Genomic DNA, 13,848 nt, shown 5'->3' with positions numbered 1-13,848 from the left:
TCGCGACAGCTGGGGAAAACGCCCGGCTGCGTACTGGCGGTGGACCTAGATGTTGTTGGTCCTGCATTGGGAGGCATTGAAACTGTCGCACTGCGTGAACTATGGTCCATCCTCGCAGCAGTGAGTGGATGGTGGTTTCGTATTTGCGAACTTAGGTTAATATTTCATCCTTGTCTCCTATATAAGTGCATTGTTTTTATGACTGTATTGAAACTGATACCGTTACTATTGTTAGATCCTGCGGTATACCATATTACCGTATTACCGCCCAAGCCTACCGAGAATATATCTACATTTCATTTCAACTTCTGTTCTCACAGTCACAAGTTACAGTAAATGTAAATCATTGGCCGAAACTTCCTAAAATTAGAAAACAAACTGGCAGCAAAAGTACTTCCTGGCCATTATAAGTTGGCTTGAAAAATGCTACTAAAAAAAGTATCGGATACTGTACCCAGTGGGAACCCCCCCCAAAAGTGAACCGTACCCATCCGTACCATGCAGTTGAAAAGTGCCAAAAGAGAAACCTGCACAGTGGCTGTAGAAATGCATGAAGACATGTTTTTAAATAGTTTTATTCATTAACGAATGCTGCAGTATAATGGATGGTCCAGATAAAATGGATTTCTGATAGTTGATGAATGGTCATCCTATTCCAATGAGACTGCAACATCAGCAAGGAGACAGCGGGAGGAAGGTCATCTTAGGATGTCAAAATTACTTCTGCAAGATATGTGGAGTTCATAACTGACCATTTTCTACTGTGGTATAAAATGAAGAATAGTGATCTCGGAAAGGATTTTCATTCAGGGCAACACAATATCCCATGCTGCATAAATACCATGCTGCTAAACCGTTTGAAAATGTGTTTCTGTGTGAGGTTTGGTTAGCAGTGTCTGAAACGCAGCTTTACACGCAACTGCCAGTCTGTATGGAGAGGATCTTGAGATGCCTTTTGCTAGATATTGCATTGCTTCATACTTTCTATCTTCAGAAAGATCTTTCTGTCTCACCATATTTCAAAAGAACTGTGACTTGCATAATAATGTGGAACAATCTAAGTAGTGTTTCCATTTACTTAAGAAGTGTTGAACAAACCTGTCTGAGATTGATACTAGTTAGCTGAAATGATGTGAAAAACAACACAAACAAAAAGCTCTTTATTGTACCGAAATCCTATTGATATGTTATGTTACTTGCATAATAATTTTTTTATGTTTGTTTGTGAAGCTTAACCTGATGTTCATGATCATTTAGAGTTTAATGTCATTCTGTTTCCTAATGCTTTCCAATCCATCTGCTGGGCTCCATCATTACTGTCGGACAATCTTCCTCCAGTCAGACCGAGGCACAGCTGTGGATTACTCGAATGCATCTTTTATAGCTGATTGTCTTTGTAAATTTAGAAAGTGTCAGATGATTTTACAGGAGCTGTCCTATGACTGGTTGCTCTGGTGAAAATGATTCATGTGCTTTGCCTAGATTTGTTTATTGTTTCCATGTGCAGCACTGTATGGGTCAATCTCTCTGAGCCTTTAAAACTTTTTTTTTTTTTTTTTTTCAGGAGAGATTGGTAATCTTGGATTTAAATTAACTCCAACGTTGTAACCTTTTTAAATCACAGGGGTTATCAGTTTTAGCCAGGATGCTAACATACTCCTCTGTTTAATCTGTTTAAAATAAATACATTTTTGTTATTTTCTTTTTTCAGCTTGCAGAGTGTCAACCCCACTGTGAAAATGAGACCATGGTTCCAGTACTGACTTCAAAAAAAGCCAGTGAACTACCTGTGAACGAGGTTGCCTGTGCACTGCAGGTAGGCTATATTCATGTGACACATAGACATGTGCCGGTATTATTCGGTAGTGTGATCTATCATCTGATGCTACATGTACTTTTACAAGTAGTTTGAACTGAAATGTGTGTTGGCAGTGTGTGTATACAACCACCCTATAATGATAAAGATCCACCCAGTGTTTTTTTATTTTTTTATTTACTAAAATCTTTACCCCTTTCTCAAATCGATTCGAACTCAGATGCCTATCTTTGTGACATCACACAGACAGGCCCCTCCCACGATAGTTTGATTGACTGTAGTGGTTCAGCACAGACTGGACTGGCATCTTACCTTAGACCTGCTCTGAGTGACCTGTCATCAGTCCGCCATTGTTTCACCACCACAGATAATGTAGATAAGAATTTCTCCTAAGTGATTCAAATGTAACTAAAAGTTAAATAGTGCTTCATACCAAGATTAGATTTAAGAAGCTTAAATTATAAATACGATCAAATATTTCAAGAAGTGAGTATAAAGTTTATTTAATGAATCTTTGTGAATCGCCTTTCCTAATAATTGTGCTGATTAGCAACTTTCACGATAATTGCAGCTAAAGTAAACAGTCCCTCAGAGAGCAGCTTGGAAGAGAGGGGCGGGGTCAGCAGAGCTCATTAACATTTAAAGGAAAATTCTACAAAATGGTTTGCTCGCGTTTTTTACACTACCATTGAGAAATTTTAACCAAACTATATTACAGACCCTAAAGAATCATATCAGCTTGTGGAAAATAGGCATCCAATGACCCCTTTAAATATTTAATTGATTGGCAACCCTAAATAGCTGCACAACATATAAACAAAAACTCTCTGCAATGATGCATTTTATGGATTATTGTTTAATTATCAGAGAAAATGTATTTCTGCTGCATCATTGTTCAATACTTCGTTTTGATTTGTTGACACATTTAAGGTTGTTGATTCATTTTCAGTAATTGCGTTGTTATAGACTACAAAATGCTTTGTTGATCATACTACAGTTGCCACTATACTGTTGGTTGCCTTTAATGTTTCTGTGCAACTTAATCCATTATTTAAGGAAGTAGTTCCATACACAAGTGTTTTAGACATCACAACCTGAAAGATAAGCATGTACATGTAACCGCTGTATAAATAGAATTAACTCAAGTTTAAAAGGTGAGCCATTACCTTTTATAAAAAAATTATTGTATGTATTTTTATCATTATTGATTAGTTTTAACCAGTTAGAGAAAAAGTTCAGCTTGTCTTTTGTGGAGGGATTTGTAGGGATGAAAGAACATTTTAAGAACCTTTTATTTTACCTTATTTAATATCACAACATCATTAAATCTACAATTAATTTTATAATGCAAACCAAAAAGACCTCTTTGGTTTACATGACATTTTTCACAATGATTTATATGAGCTATGTAGAAGGGATTACATTAAACGAAGACAGTCTTAACTTTTATAGTTTAATTAGTACAACTTGGTAAAATGCATCAGCAAATCTTTCTAGAACTTTCAAATTAAAGAGTCAATTTGGGCATAAGAGATATTTTGCCATTATTGCAAAATAATATGATACCAGTGTGAACTATTCATTATACTAATACTAAATAAATATTTGGCTGCAGAATGCCACAACTGAGCAATGCAACTTCTAGGAACTTCTAGGAAGGACTTCTTGGAACAATATTCAGTGTTGACTTTAAATGTCGACATCCTTTGTTGTCCCTTTATCAGCAGTCTCATCAAGCATTATTGGCACCTGATTTAGTGACAGGGCAAGGCATAGGACTTTGATTGTTCAATATGGAATACGTTTCCAGAGCAAAACAGGATGTTGATCCTGGATCATGTTCTGCTTATTTAAAGCACATTGTGTGTCTAGCCACAGCCTATCGAAACAGCAATTTCCTCATGCAGTCAAGCATTCACCAAATGCACAGACTGTATACTTTGACTCAGAGGAATTCAAAGCCCATCCCTGCGGATATCGTGCAGTGTCCCTTGATGAATCACACCAGGAAGATTAGAGAGTGCTGGGATGCTCTTGCAGTCTCAGCGTGGATGATAGAGCTTGTAGTGCCATGTCCATCACCACACTGACATGACCATCTGCTCCCAGAAGACCTTTATTCATCCACTGTAATCAGCATTCAGCCACATTCTCCATGAATAATACAACATGATTAGTAGTATATTAATAGAAAATAAAACAATGTATCTTTCATTTGTGCACCCACAGAAGCTGCCTTGTTTTTTGTTTAGTGTAAACTGAAGATGGAAAGCAAAGGAGACCTTTTGGCTTCCCAGTTTGTTGTAAAGTGATACAAAGCGGTCAAATTGTGTTGTATTCAGCACGATTCCTAATATTGCTCAGACAGCAGGTTTGTAGGTACAATAATCAAGTCATCAATGCTCTCTCCAGTTCACGATACAGTGCTCTGGTGTCAAGGTCTGTCTTCACGCAGGGAGCAGAAATGCATTGTTGGGGACAGTTATCTAACAGTAGACATGCCAAAGCTCAAGTTCCAGGACACTGGCTTTATTACTTGTTTCCATGGCTCCAGCATTCCTATTTGTTACTGGTTAATGTCAGTTGTCATGGTTACACATCAGATGAGTGTTATTTTGGGAAAGCTGTGTTTTTTTTTTTTTCTGACAGTTCTCTTCGTCTCTCCCAATGTTAGGCTGACCTGCAGTTTGGTCTCACCCAGGAGGAGGTTACACGACGTCGCACCTACCACGGATGGAACGAGTTTGACATCAGTGAAGATGAACCACTCTGGAAAAAATATATCTGTCAGGTAGGTTGGTTAGCCAAAACATTAACAAAAGCAAAAAAAAAAAAAAAAGAAAATACTTTGATTCTTAACTTGGTAATTTCAGAATTTCAGGCAATAGGAATTTAATGAAATGTTAACATTTTTGGTACCACTGCAAAAAACTACCACAATGAAACACGGTCCTTTAAATTAAATTACAAATATGGTCAAATTAAATAATTTATCAACTCTTACACTGTGTCTACACCGCACACTATAGAACTGATGCTGATGCTGTCTACACTGGATGAGGGACGGCATGACATGACACAACAATTCCCTGACAGTAAACTGCTGCCTCGTTCTGTTTATTACATTTACATTACATTTACATTTATTCATTTGGCTGACGCTTTTATCCAAAGCGACTTACAAATGCTATATATGTTAGAGGTCGCACACCTCTGGAGCAGCTAGGGGTTAAGTGTCTTGCTCAGGGACACATTGGTGCCTCACAGTGGATTCCAACCCGGGTCTCTCACACCAAAGGCATGGGTCTTATCTACTGCTCCAACACCACCCAATATGATAGGGATGTTCATTTTAACCAGTTAACTGTTAACCGACCGGTAAGAATTTTGGCTGATTAATACAATAAGTTAAATGGTTTAAAAAGTCATTTATTAATTTTTTTCAGCAATTTATCAAAATATTTAAAAAGATTTGCTGCCCTGTTAAAATAGGCTACACTATGCTTATACATTTTTTTTTTGTTTCTTCTAGAGAGAGAAAAAACACGTTAATAAGTCGCATTTTATTACTTCATTCAGAAATAGCCCTAATGCAGACACAAAATGTTTACAATCATTATAATAAACTGTAAACATAGCTTTGCTATTTTAGTTCCCCTCACTCCACAACAAATCCTTTCAGTTAACATTAGCCTATTTAAAAAGAACAAGAATAAAAAATAGCCTATAAGAAGTTATAGCAATATATGACAAGTCAAAACTAATTAGTTTAGGCTAAAACAAAACTGAAACCAATGTTTGGTCTCTCAGTCGACACAAAATCAAATGTTTTTGTATATTTGCAATGTATTTGAATGCCAAATTATTATTTATAATAGCCTACTTCACGCACATTCCAATATCCACGAAAAACAAAATGTTTTGCTTCACATCATGGTGGTACAGTGATGACACTTAACAGCACAGATTTTATTACATATTTAAACTGAGCAATGTTTTTTTTATCTCCTTATGTTTGACAGACTGTATTTAATAATGATAATGAACAGGCTGCATTATCAAAGTAGCAAAGCTTATCTTTGTGCGCGCATGCGGCTCCGGTGCAATTACTTGACCCCTGACCCCAACAAATCTTTGTGCGTAAAATAAGCCTAAAGGATGCCGCTTTCTGTCGTATATTTCCTTTCGCGTAAAAATATATTTCAAGTAAAAATATATTTCTCCTATAGGCCTATTTATTATGTTTTTCTTCGCTCACAGAAGCACTGAAAGTGCGTGATGTGATTATGAAGACCATGTGAATTCTCTGTAAAATTAATCCCAGGGAAACAAATGTTAGTATTTTTAACAGGTCACAGACACTTAGCCTTTCTAATTTAATTCAATTCTTATTTAAAATAAACTTGTCAGTTAACGGTTAATAATCGGTTAACGAGTGACGGTCGTCGGTTAGGAAAAATATCCTAAATGAACATCCCTATTTTATGACTTACTGACAGACAGTTCAAATGATTTGCAAGGGTTGCTTTGTTGCATCTGGTGTAGACATGGTGTAAGCATTGCTTAATAATTATTCAAGTAACAAGTCAGTAATAAATTTATGAAAAAAATTATTAGAATCAATGAGATAAAAATAATTAATTTTTGTGATTCATTCTTTGTTCTGTATGTTTTTGATTTACTGAAAATAACTGGTGCTTAAGATTCATTGGTTGTGATTGTATGTTTTTGCGTGTTAGTTCTGAGGGAACCTCAATACAAAGAAATCTTTCTTGCCATTATGTTGTTTTTTTGCCATTACTTTGCCATTTTGTCTCATTATGTTGAGGCTGTATACACAGGTAAATTTTGACTTCTTTTGTTGTAGGGTTGTAGATTCAGAATCAATATCTCAGATTTCTCTAATGAAGATTGGGATTATTTAAAAAAAATGCTAGATGTTCTTGTGAGTTTCCTACAAATGTTTCAAACATAAAATGTTTTTTTACACATGATTTGAAGGGGTCCATAATCTTAAGGTTGCATTGTTTCTATTTAAAGTCTTCCGGCAAAAATAACTATTTTGTGAATATGCCTTAAAGCTGTAAAATGATCCAGTTCATCCAGTTCTGTCTTCCAATATAGCCATGACAGGTCACTGTCCTCTGTGAAAACTTTCAGTCCACCTTGGTCAGGAGGTTTGTGCCGATTGGCTAAATATAGTAATATGACTGGAAGGATTTATATTTTTTCCCACATTCACCTGGGCCCTCTTCAGAGGTGACACACTTTGTCGCCTTCATCCTTTGTGGGTTCCTGAGTGAGATGCATCCCCATTTCTCTAAAACTGCAAAGCTTGTGTAAAAGATTTCTAGCTGTAAGTCATAACAAGCAAAGTAAATCTGTAGCACAAACATGTCACGTCACAACTCTCAGGGTGGTTAATGCAGATAATTACTCTGTGTAAGAAAAGACTGTTCTTTTCTTCTCATTACTGCTAATCTTTTTTCTCAATAATTAAAAGGCTTCTTCACGTCTTATTTAACACCTGTGATTACATCAATTTTCTCATGCAGCCACAGCTCAGTTGGCAGTTGTTTGGAAAAGACTTGTTTGGGTAAAATGTGTCCAAGTTTGTGTACAAGGCTGTCTGAGCTATCACTGCGTTTCAGAGAGTCGCTTTAAAAGCAACAAGCTGTCATGTCTTTAATCTGTCACTTCATATTCTCTTTTTGCTTTGGGATATGCTGACCTCCCTCTTTTCTGTTTGGTTCTCCCCCATTCTCTCTCGCTTTCTCCCCGTTTAATGTCCCATGCTTTTTGGTCAGGCACGACAACCAGCGCCGCTTTAAAATAATCTTCCTTACATTTTTTCTGCAGATTTATTCAAATTCCCGAAGGTATTTTTATCACAGTGCAACCAGCCCTAAGCACAAAGCCATGCCATAAATCCGGATGTGTCACAGTAGACGTGAGAGAAAGTCAAAGCACTTTTAGCAGACAGCAAAGTCAAACCCTGTTTTTTTTTTGGCCTTCCTATGCTGTGTAACATGCTCAGCATTCGTGGTTTGGTTTTCAAAAAGCTGCTGTATTGCTCGCTCAAAGGAAATGATGAGCTCATCTTGTGTGGTGCTGTTAATTGCTGGGTATGCAAACGCAGCGATCCACGGGTGACAGATCCTGCTATAGATTAAAGCTCTGCATTCTCTCTATGTGGCCAATCAAAGTTAACCCACACTCCCATTTTTTAATCTTGACTTTCTACCGCTTAACCAGTGTGTCATTAGCAATTTCTGTTGCCATTGGTAGCAGGTAACCTTGGGGACTTTGAAATAAGCCAAATTACATGCGTGACTAAATTTCCTGTCTAAACTGTGTCACTCCATCACAAGCGTTCCATTTAGTGTTGAACTGAATATTTCAAATTTTTTGAGTTTGAGCCGACTGTGAAACTCATTGATGTTTTTTGCATGACACATGCCTCTCACAGGCGTTAATACTAATATTTTTCACACTGGTACAAATGTTTATTTATATAATATACATGCTTTATATACTGTACATGTTAAAATATACATAGATTTACATTACATTTAATAATTTAACAGATGCTTTTATCCAAAACAACTGAGGATCAATCAAACAAACAAAGGAGAAACACTATTTAAGTGCTGTGACAAGGCCTGGAGAGTCTAACAGAGTACATGTAGCAAGGTTTTTATTTTATAAGTAAAATGTAGATAGAACAGAGAATTGAATAGAGCTGGCGTTAGAGGGCCGAGGTTCTTTAAAAGAAAAAGTATTTAGAAAATAAATCGAATAGAGAGTGCTAGTGTTAGAGGGTCAACTTTTATATACATATACATACACACACACACACACACACACACACACACACACACACACACACACACACACACACACACATATATATATATATATATATATATATATATATATATATATATATATATATATATAAAATATGGCTATTAAAATTGGATTTGGCTTAACAAATAAATTACACAAACTCAAACCTACTTTTGGAAAAATACATATACTGCTATCCAAATTTGTGGTCAAGAAGATTAAAAAAAAGTTTTTAAAGTAAGTCCCTTATGCTCATCAAATTTGTATTTATTTGCTTAAAAATACAAATTTAGAATGTAAAGCTGCAGAGTGTCCCCTGAGAATAAACAGACGATTTCATCCACTGGTGTGGACACTAATATCGATATCCTTAGTTATCATTCTTGGTTTGAACAGGCCTTAAATGTTTTGTGTGTGGCAACACACATTGTTAAATATTTGCTGGAAATGATTCACAGAAATGTTTAAGCTATGTGATTTGCTGCAACAAACAGAAGATGGCATTTTTGCTAGTAAGCGAACATATTTTTGCCTGTCTAGCAAAAATTTGCTGCCCTTTTTTTTGTGTATGAATTTTAATTAGTTTAGTATTAACAGCTGCTTAGTCCTAAAGCATAGAAGACCAATATTGTAAATCTGTTTGGGCTTTGGTTTCTTGCCATCTGTAAAAACATGTGTGTGTATCTGCAGTATCTGAAAAAGCAGACTATGTGACACAGAGGTCAATAATTGTTGCTGTCATGTGTAGCTAACATTGATTTTTCTACCTGAAGCCCTGAGGCAGATAAACACAGACCTTCACATTGAGAAGCTTTGAAGTATTGCATCCCTATGCAGTGTCTGAATTATCCTCTCTCTTTTGGTCTCCAGTTTAAAGACCCGCTCATCCTGTTGCTGCTTGCATCTGCTGTCATCAGTGTGTTGATGCGTCAGTTTGATGATGCCGTCAGTATCACCGTGGTAAGTTCCTACTCACTCCCCTTGTCAGATATTTGTTTTCCTTGAAGTACTGAATTGGTCCATTAACACTTTTGTATCATTCTTTTTGCAGGCCATTATTATTGTTGTTACAGTTGCCTTTGTACAGGTAAATCCAACATGCACTAAGGAAATTATCTCATGCGATGTTATTTGAATTGTGTCAACAGTCATGTAAAGCGATAGACCATAGAATCAAAGCTAATGTCCAAATATTTTAGGGAACTTGAAGGTTTTTGGGTCTGTTCTATTTCATTTCAGGAATACCGCTCAGAGAAATCCCTGGAGGAGCTGGGGAAACTTGTGCCTCCAGAATGCCATTGGTGAGCATTATTTACAAAACTTCTACAGCTCTGAAAGCTTTAATAGATTTCTATGATTTCAAAAACAAATGGCTATTAGAATTGGATCTGGTTTAATAAATAAATTACACAAACTCAATCTTAATTTGGAAAAACACACACTACTATTAAAATGTATTTTTTAATGTTTTAAAAGTAAGTCTCATATGCTCATAAAACTTGTATTAATTTGCTTAAATACAATTCTCCTGATCCCTACTTTTTCAGCAGTAGTGTATGTTCCAATAAAATCATTTATTTATTTTTGATGCTGGTTAATACATATACATTAGTGACACAGACACAAGCATAAATAGATGAGGAAGCCTTTCTTTCTTTCTTTTTTTCTTTCTTTAACTATATCAATGATAAAAGATGTCAGGACAGTGGGTGTGAGGTCTTGACGTCTTAGGTGTATTTTACAGAGCTTCACACCCACCAAATACATAAAGGGCATCCTTTCAAACTACATATGGAGAGAGTGAGAATGGGAGGTGTAATTTCCACTTCAAACACACTAAGTGTTGTATTTGCACTTCAAAACTGTGCTGTGCTACATCCTTGAGCCCTGTTCCCAAACACCTGTAGAACACCCTCAGCGTGCACCACCATGTGTTACCCTGCTTTTTTCTGTCACACTTCCTAATTGGGCAAAACTTTCCTGCAGCAAGAATTTATTTTATTGCTAATTTTATTGCCGTATCGGAGGTACATTAACAAAGCTATCTGACCTCCGTCTAGGGCACTTCACTGGCCTAATTTCAAACTGTTCAACAAGCAGTATCTCTGTTTCCCTCTTTCCAACTCTCCCTATGCTCTAGTGTCCGAGAAGGACATCTGGAGCACCTTCTGGCACGAGAGCTTGTGCCTGGGGACACCGTCTGTCTGTCAGTAGGAGAGAGAGTCCCAGCTGACCTGCGCCTGTTTGAGGTGTGAATGGATATAGACACATAGTAACATCTCTCCTTTTCGCTTTCTCTTGTTCTATGCACATAGTGACTGCAGTTATATGCACAACAATATTCTTGCTCATCTAGTCATATTTGGATTATTTAAGTATCATGTAAAACAATTAACCTTACTAATGTCATGAGCAAACACTTAATCCAGAATATTCACTGTAACTGAATGTCCAAACAAAGATATTCTTGGGTGTTAGTAAAAGGCACTGAGTTAGACTTGAGTAAAAAAATTATGTACATGTGAACTGTTAGTATTACACTGTTGCAGTCAAAAACGATATGTGCTTGAAGATGTACCAGATTGCACAATCGAATGACAGTTAGTGGTAGAAATGCTTGTATTTGAAATAGCTGTAATGTTCTAAAGGCCTGTTAGTGAAGCTGACCCTTCATTGCCCTGCAGGCGATGGATCTGTCAGTTGATGAGTCCAGTTTGACAGGAGAGACCTCCCCCTGCACCAAGACCTCTGCCCCTCAGCCGGCTGCCACCAATGGGGATATCATGTCCCGCAGTAATATTGCCTTCATGGGTACTCTTGTGCGCTGTGGGAAGGCCAAGGTACAGTTACATCTCATACTTCACTAGTTCTGCACCCCAATCTACCCCCCACAGAACTTCTTAGAGACTTCATACTTCAAACTGCCATCATTCATAAAATTGTACATATTCCCCACTGCTTGCTTGTTCGTTTTATGTTTTTCTTTAGCATATCAATTTTCATAGATACATGTTTAAATAAGGTAACATTTCACTGGTGCCCAGTGGGAAGGCCAAGGTACCATTACATGTTTGTAATAGCAATTTTATGAATCGGACCACAAGGTACCACCAAAAAAAAAGATTTTAGAGATTTTGTTTTTGATAATGAACATAAACCTACATCTACATCCTAACTTAAGCTACTATCAAATGTGTATTTCTAAGAGATAAAAATGTTATAAAGGCAGGACAAACCTGTTTCTTGATTTTAAACAATATTACTCATTAGAACATGCAGAACCAAGACATTTTAATATCTTTATCATATCATTGTTTAGGCAAAAATTTAAAGAATTCAGAAACAAATTGTTTGTCATGTTCTGACTATAAAGAATAGTTAAAACCACAATTAACTGTTGGGCTTTTACAACTTTCACATCGGAGCAAAATTCTGCATTTTTTTGTGATGATTATTGATATTGACTGATATAAAAAACAATTATCATGATAATTTTTTGGACATATCATCACTTTAAAATCAAATCACACAGTTTGTTTTTCTGATGTCCAAGCTCTGAGATATTTCATTTGTTGTTTTATTTTTCATTTAGTGGGTAATAATTGAATATTGATGCATTATTTATGTTACTAAATTAAAATTATTTAGTGATTTAAATAATTAGTTAATTCTCCCATAATTAGAAAATGTGGAAAAAAAAGTGATTCAAGATTCTGATTCAAAGATTTCATTTTTTTCTTTGGAAAGGCAAATGATATTTGCACACATTTTTTAATAATTTTGCTTTTAAATTGTAGGGCATTGTCATAGGCACTGGAGAAAACTCTGAATTTGGTGAAGTTTTTAAGATGATGCAAGCAGAGGAGGTAATCAAGCATAAATCAGAGGGATTGACATTATAAAAACAATAAATAAAAACATCTTTGCTTCACACAATTTTTTTCTATTTGTTATTTAAACAGGCTCCTAAAACCCCATTACAGAAAAGCATGGATTTGCTGGGAAAACAGCTCTCCCTTTATTCCTTCGGGATAATCGGTAGACATCTTGTTAAGATTGTCCAATTAACATTCATTGCACTTTCATGAGTTAGTGATGCATGCCATCTCATTAAAAATGCAAGCCCTAATTTCTGTTCTTTTATATCCTGTATTCGTTCTATGTGACGGCACTAATGTATTTCCAATTTCAGGGGTGATCATGATGGTCGGATGGCTTCAGGGGAAGCACATTCTAGACATGTTCACCATAGGTGTCAGGTATGTCTTTAAACAGTGAGTCCCGCACAGAGAGAGATGTTACCCTGAGGCATGTGACTTGACACGTAGTGCAGGTTTTGGCTTTTAAAGTTTTGCATAACTGGTCTTCTCTTCAGCCTGGCTGTGGCAGCTATCCCAGAAGGCCTTCCCATTGTAGTGACTGTGACTTTGGCACTGGGCGTGATGAGGATGGTGAAGAAACGGGCGATCGTTAAGAAACTGCCTATAGTGGAGACGTTGAGTATGTTCTACATTTGTGCTACATTTTTACATGCACTGAACATCATGTGGTGACCCAATTTAGGACCAAAAAAAAAGTCAAACTTTGAAATGTATTTATATTAAGTTGTACTGCATTGGTGTGCATTAGTCTCTTGTATTCTGATAGTTTCAAAGTACACTGTAGTGGCCAAAAATCATGCATATTCATCCAAGTTTGAAATTAAAAACTTTTTTCTTTTGATTAAAGTTAATAAAAATTATTAACCCAATGACAGATATTTGTTATTATTTTAATCATAAACTCAGATCAGCAAGACTTCTTATCTTATGTGATTTTGCTCTCAAGAAAATTTATCGTGATTTAAGAATCTTTAGACATTTGTGCTGGAAAACAAGACAAAGATTAATCACAAAAATTCACACTCCTGTGGCTCAGTGGTAGAGCATTGCATTAGCAGCGCAAAAGGTTGTGGGTTCGATTCCCAAGGAATACGTTAGGTAAAAAATGTTAGCCTGAATGCACTGTAAGTCACTTTGGATAAAAGCGTCTGCTAAATCCATAAATGTATTTATTTTAATTTAAATGTATTTTTAAAATAAGAAATGTCAAATGAACAAGCAATGGAGATGTATTGGAATTTTCTTTTCCTTTGAAGAAACCACATTGACTTATTGTCAAAAAAAATTTCTTATACATTTTTT

The 13,848-nt window shown here is 36.1% G+C and overlaps 1 protein-coding gene across 3 annotated transcripts in view; it reads left to right on the top strand.

Moving 5' to 3' along the window:
* LOC127974474 (calcium-transporting ATPase type 2C member 1) overlaps positions 1–13,848 on the top strand; it is a 43,129-nt gene that overhangs the window by 14,109 nt on the left and 15,172 nt on the right. For all 3 annotated transcript variants that reach the window (XM_052577788.1, XM_052577789.1, XM_052577790.1), the window contains exons 2-12: positions 1,712–1,816; positions 4,491–4,607; positions 9,536–9,625; positions 9,717–9,752; positions 9,905–9,966; positions 10,806–10,914; positions 11,350–11,505; positions 12,463–12,531; positions 12,628–12,703; positions 12,858–12,924; positions 13,041–13,165. In XM_052577788.1, the coding sequence (XP_052433748.1) occupies positions 1,712–1,816; positions 4,491–4,607; positions 9,536–9,625; positions 9,717–9,752; positions 9,905–9,966; positions 10,806–10,914; positions 11,350–11,505; positions 12,463–12,531; positions 12,628–12,703; positions 12,858–12,924; positions 13,041–13,165 (1,012 nt within the window). The remainder of the gene's footprint in view (positions 1–1,711; positions 1,817–4,490; positions 4,608–9,535; positions 9,626–9,716; positions 9,753–9,904; positions 9,967–10,805; positions 10,915–11,349; positions 11,506–12,462; positions 12,532–12,627; positions 12,704–12,857; positions 12,925–13,040; positions 13,166–13,848) is intronic.

The sequence above is a fragment of the Carassius gibelio genome, chromosome B16 (assembly GCF_023724105.1).
Source record: "Carassius gibelio isolate Cgi1373 ecotype wild population from Czech Republic chromosome B16, carGib1.2-hapl.c, whole genome shotgun sequence".
In the NCBI taxonomy this organism is placed as follows: domain Eukaryota; kingdom Metazoa; phylum Chordata; class Actinopteri; order Cypriniformes; family Cyprinidae; genus Carassius; species Carassius gibelio.
The sequence above is the reverse complement of the archived record's forward strand: the minus strand, read 5'-3'. Positions and strand labels throughout refer to the sequence as shown.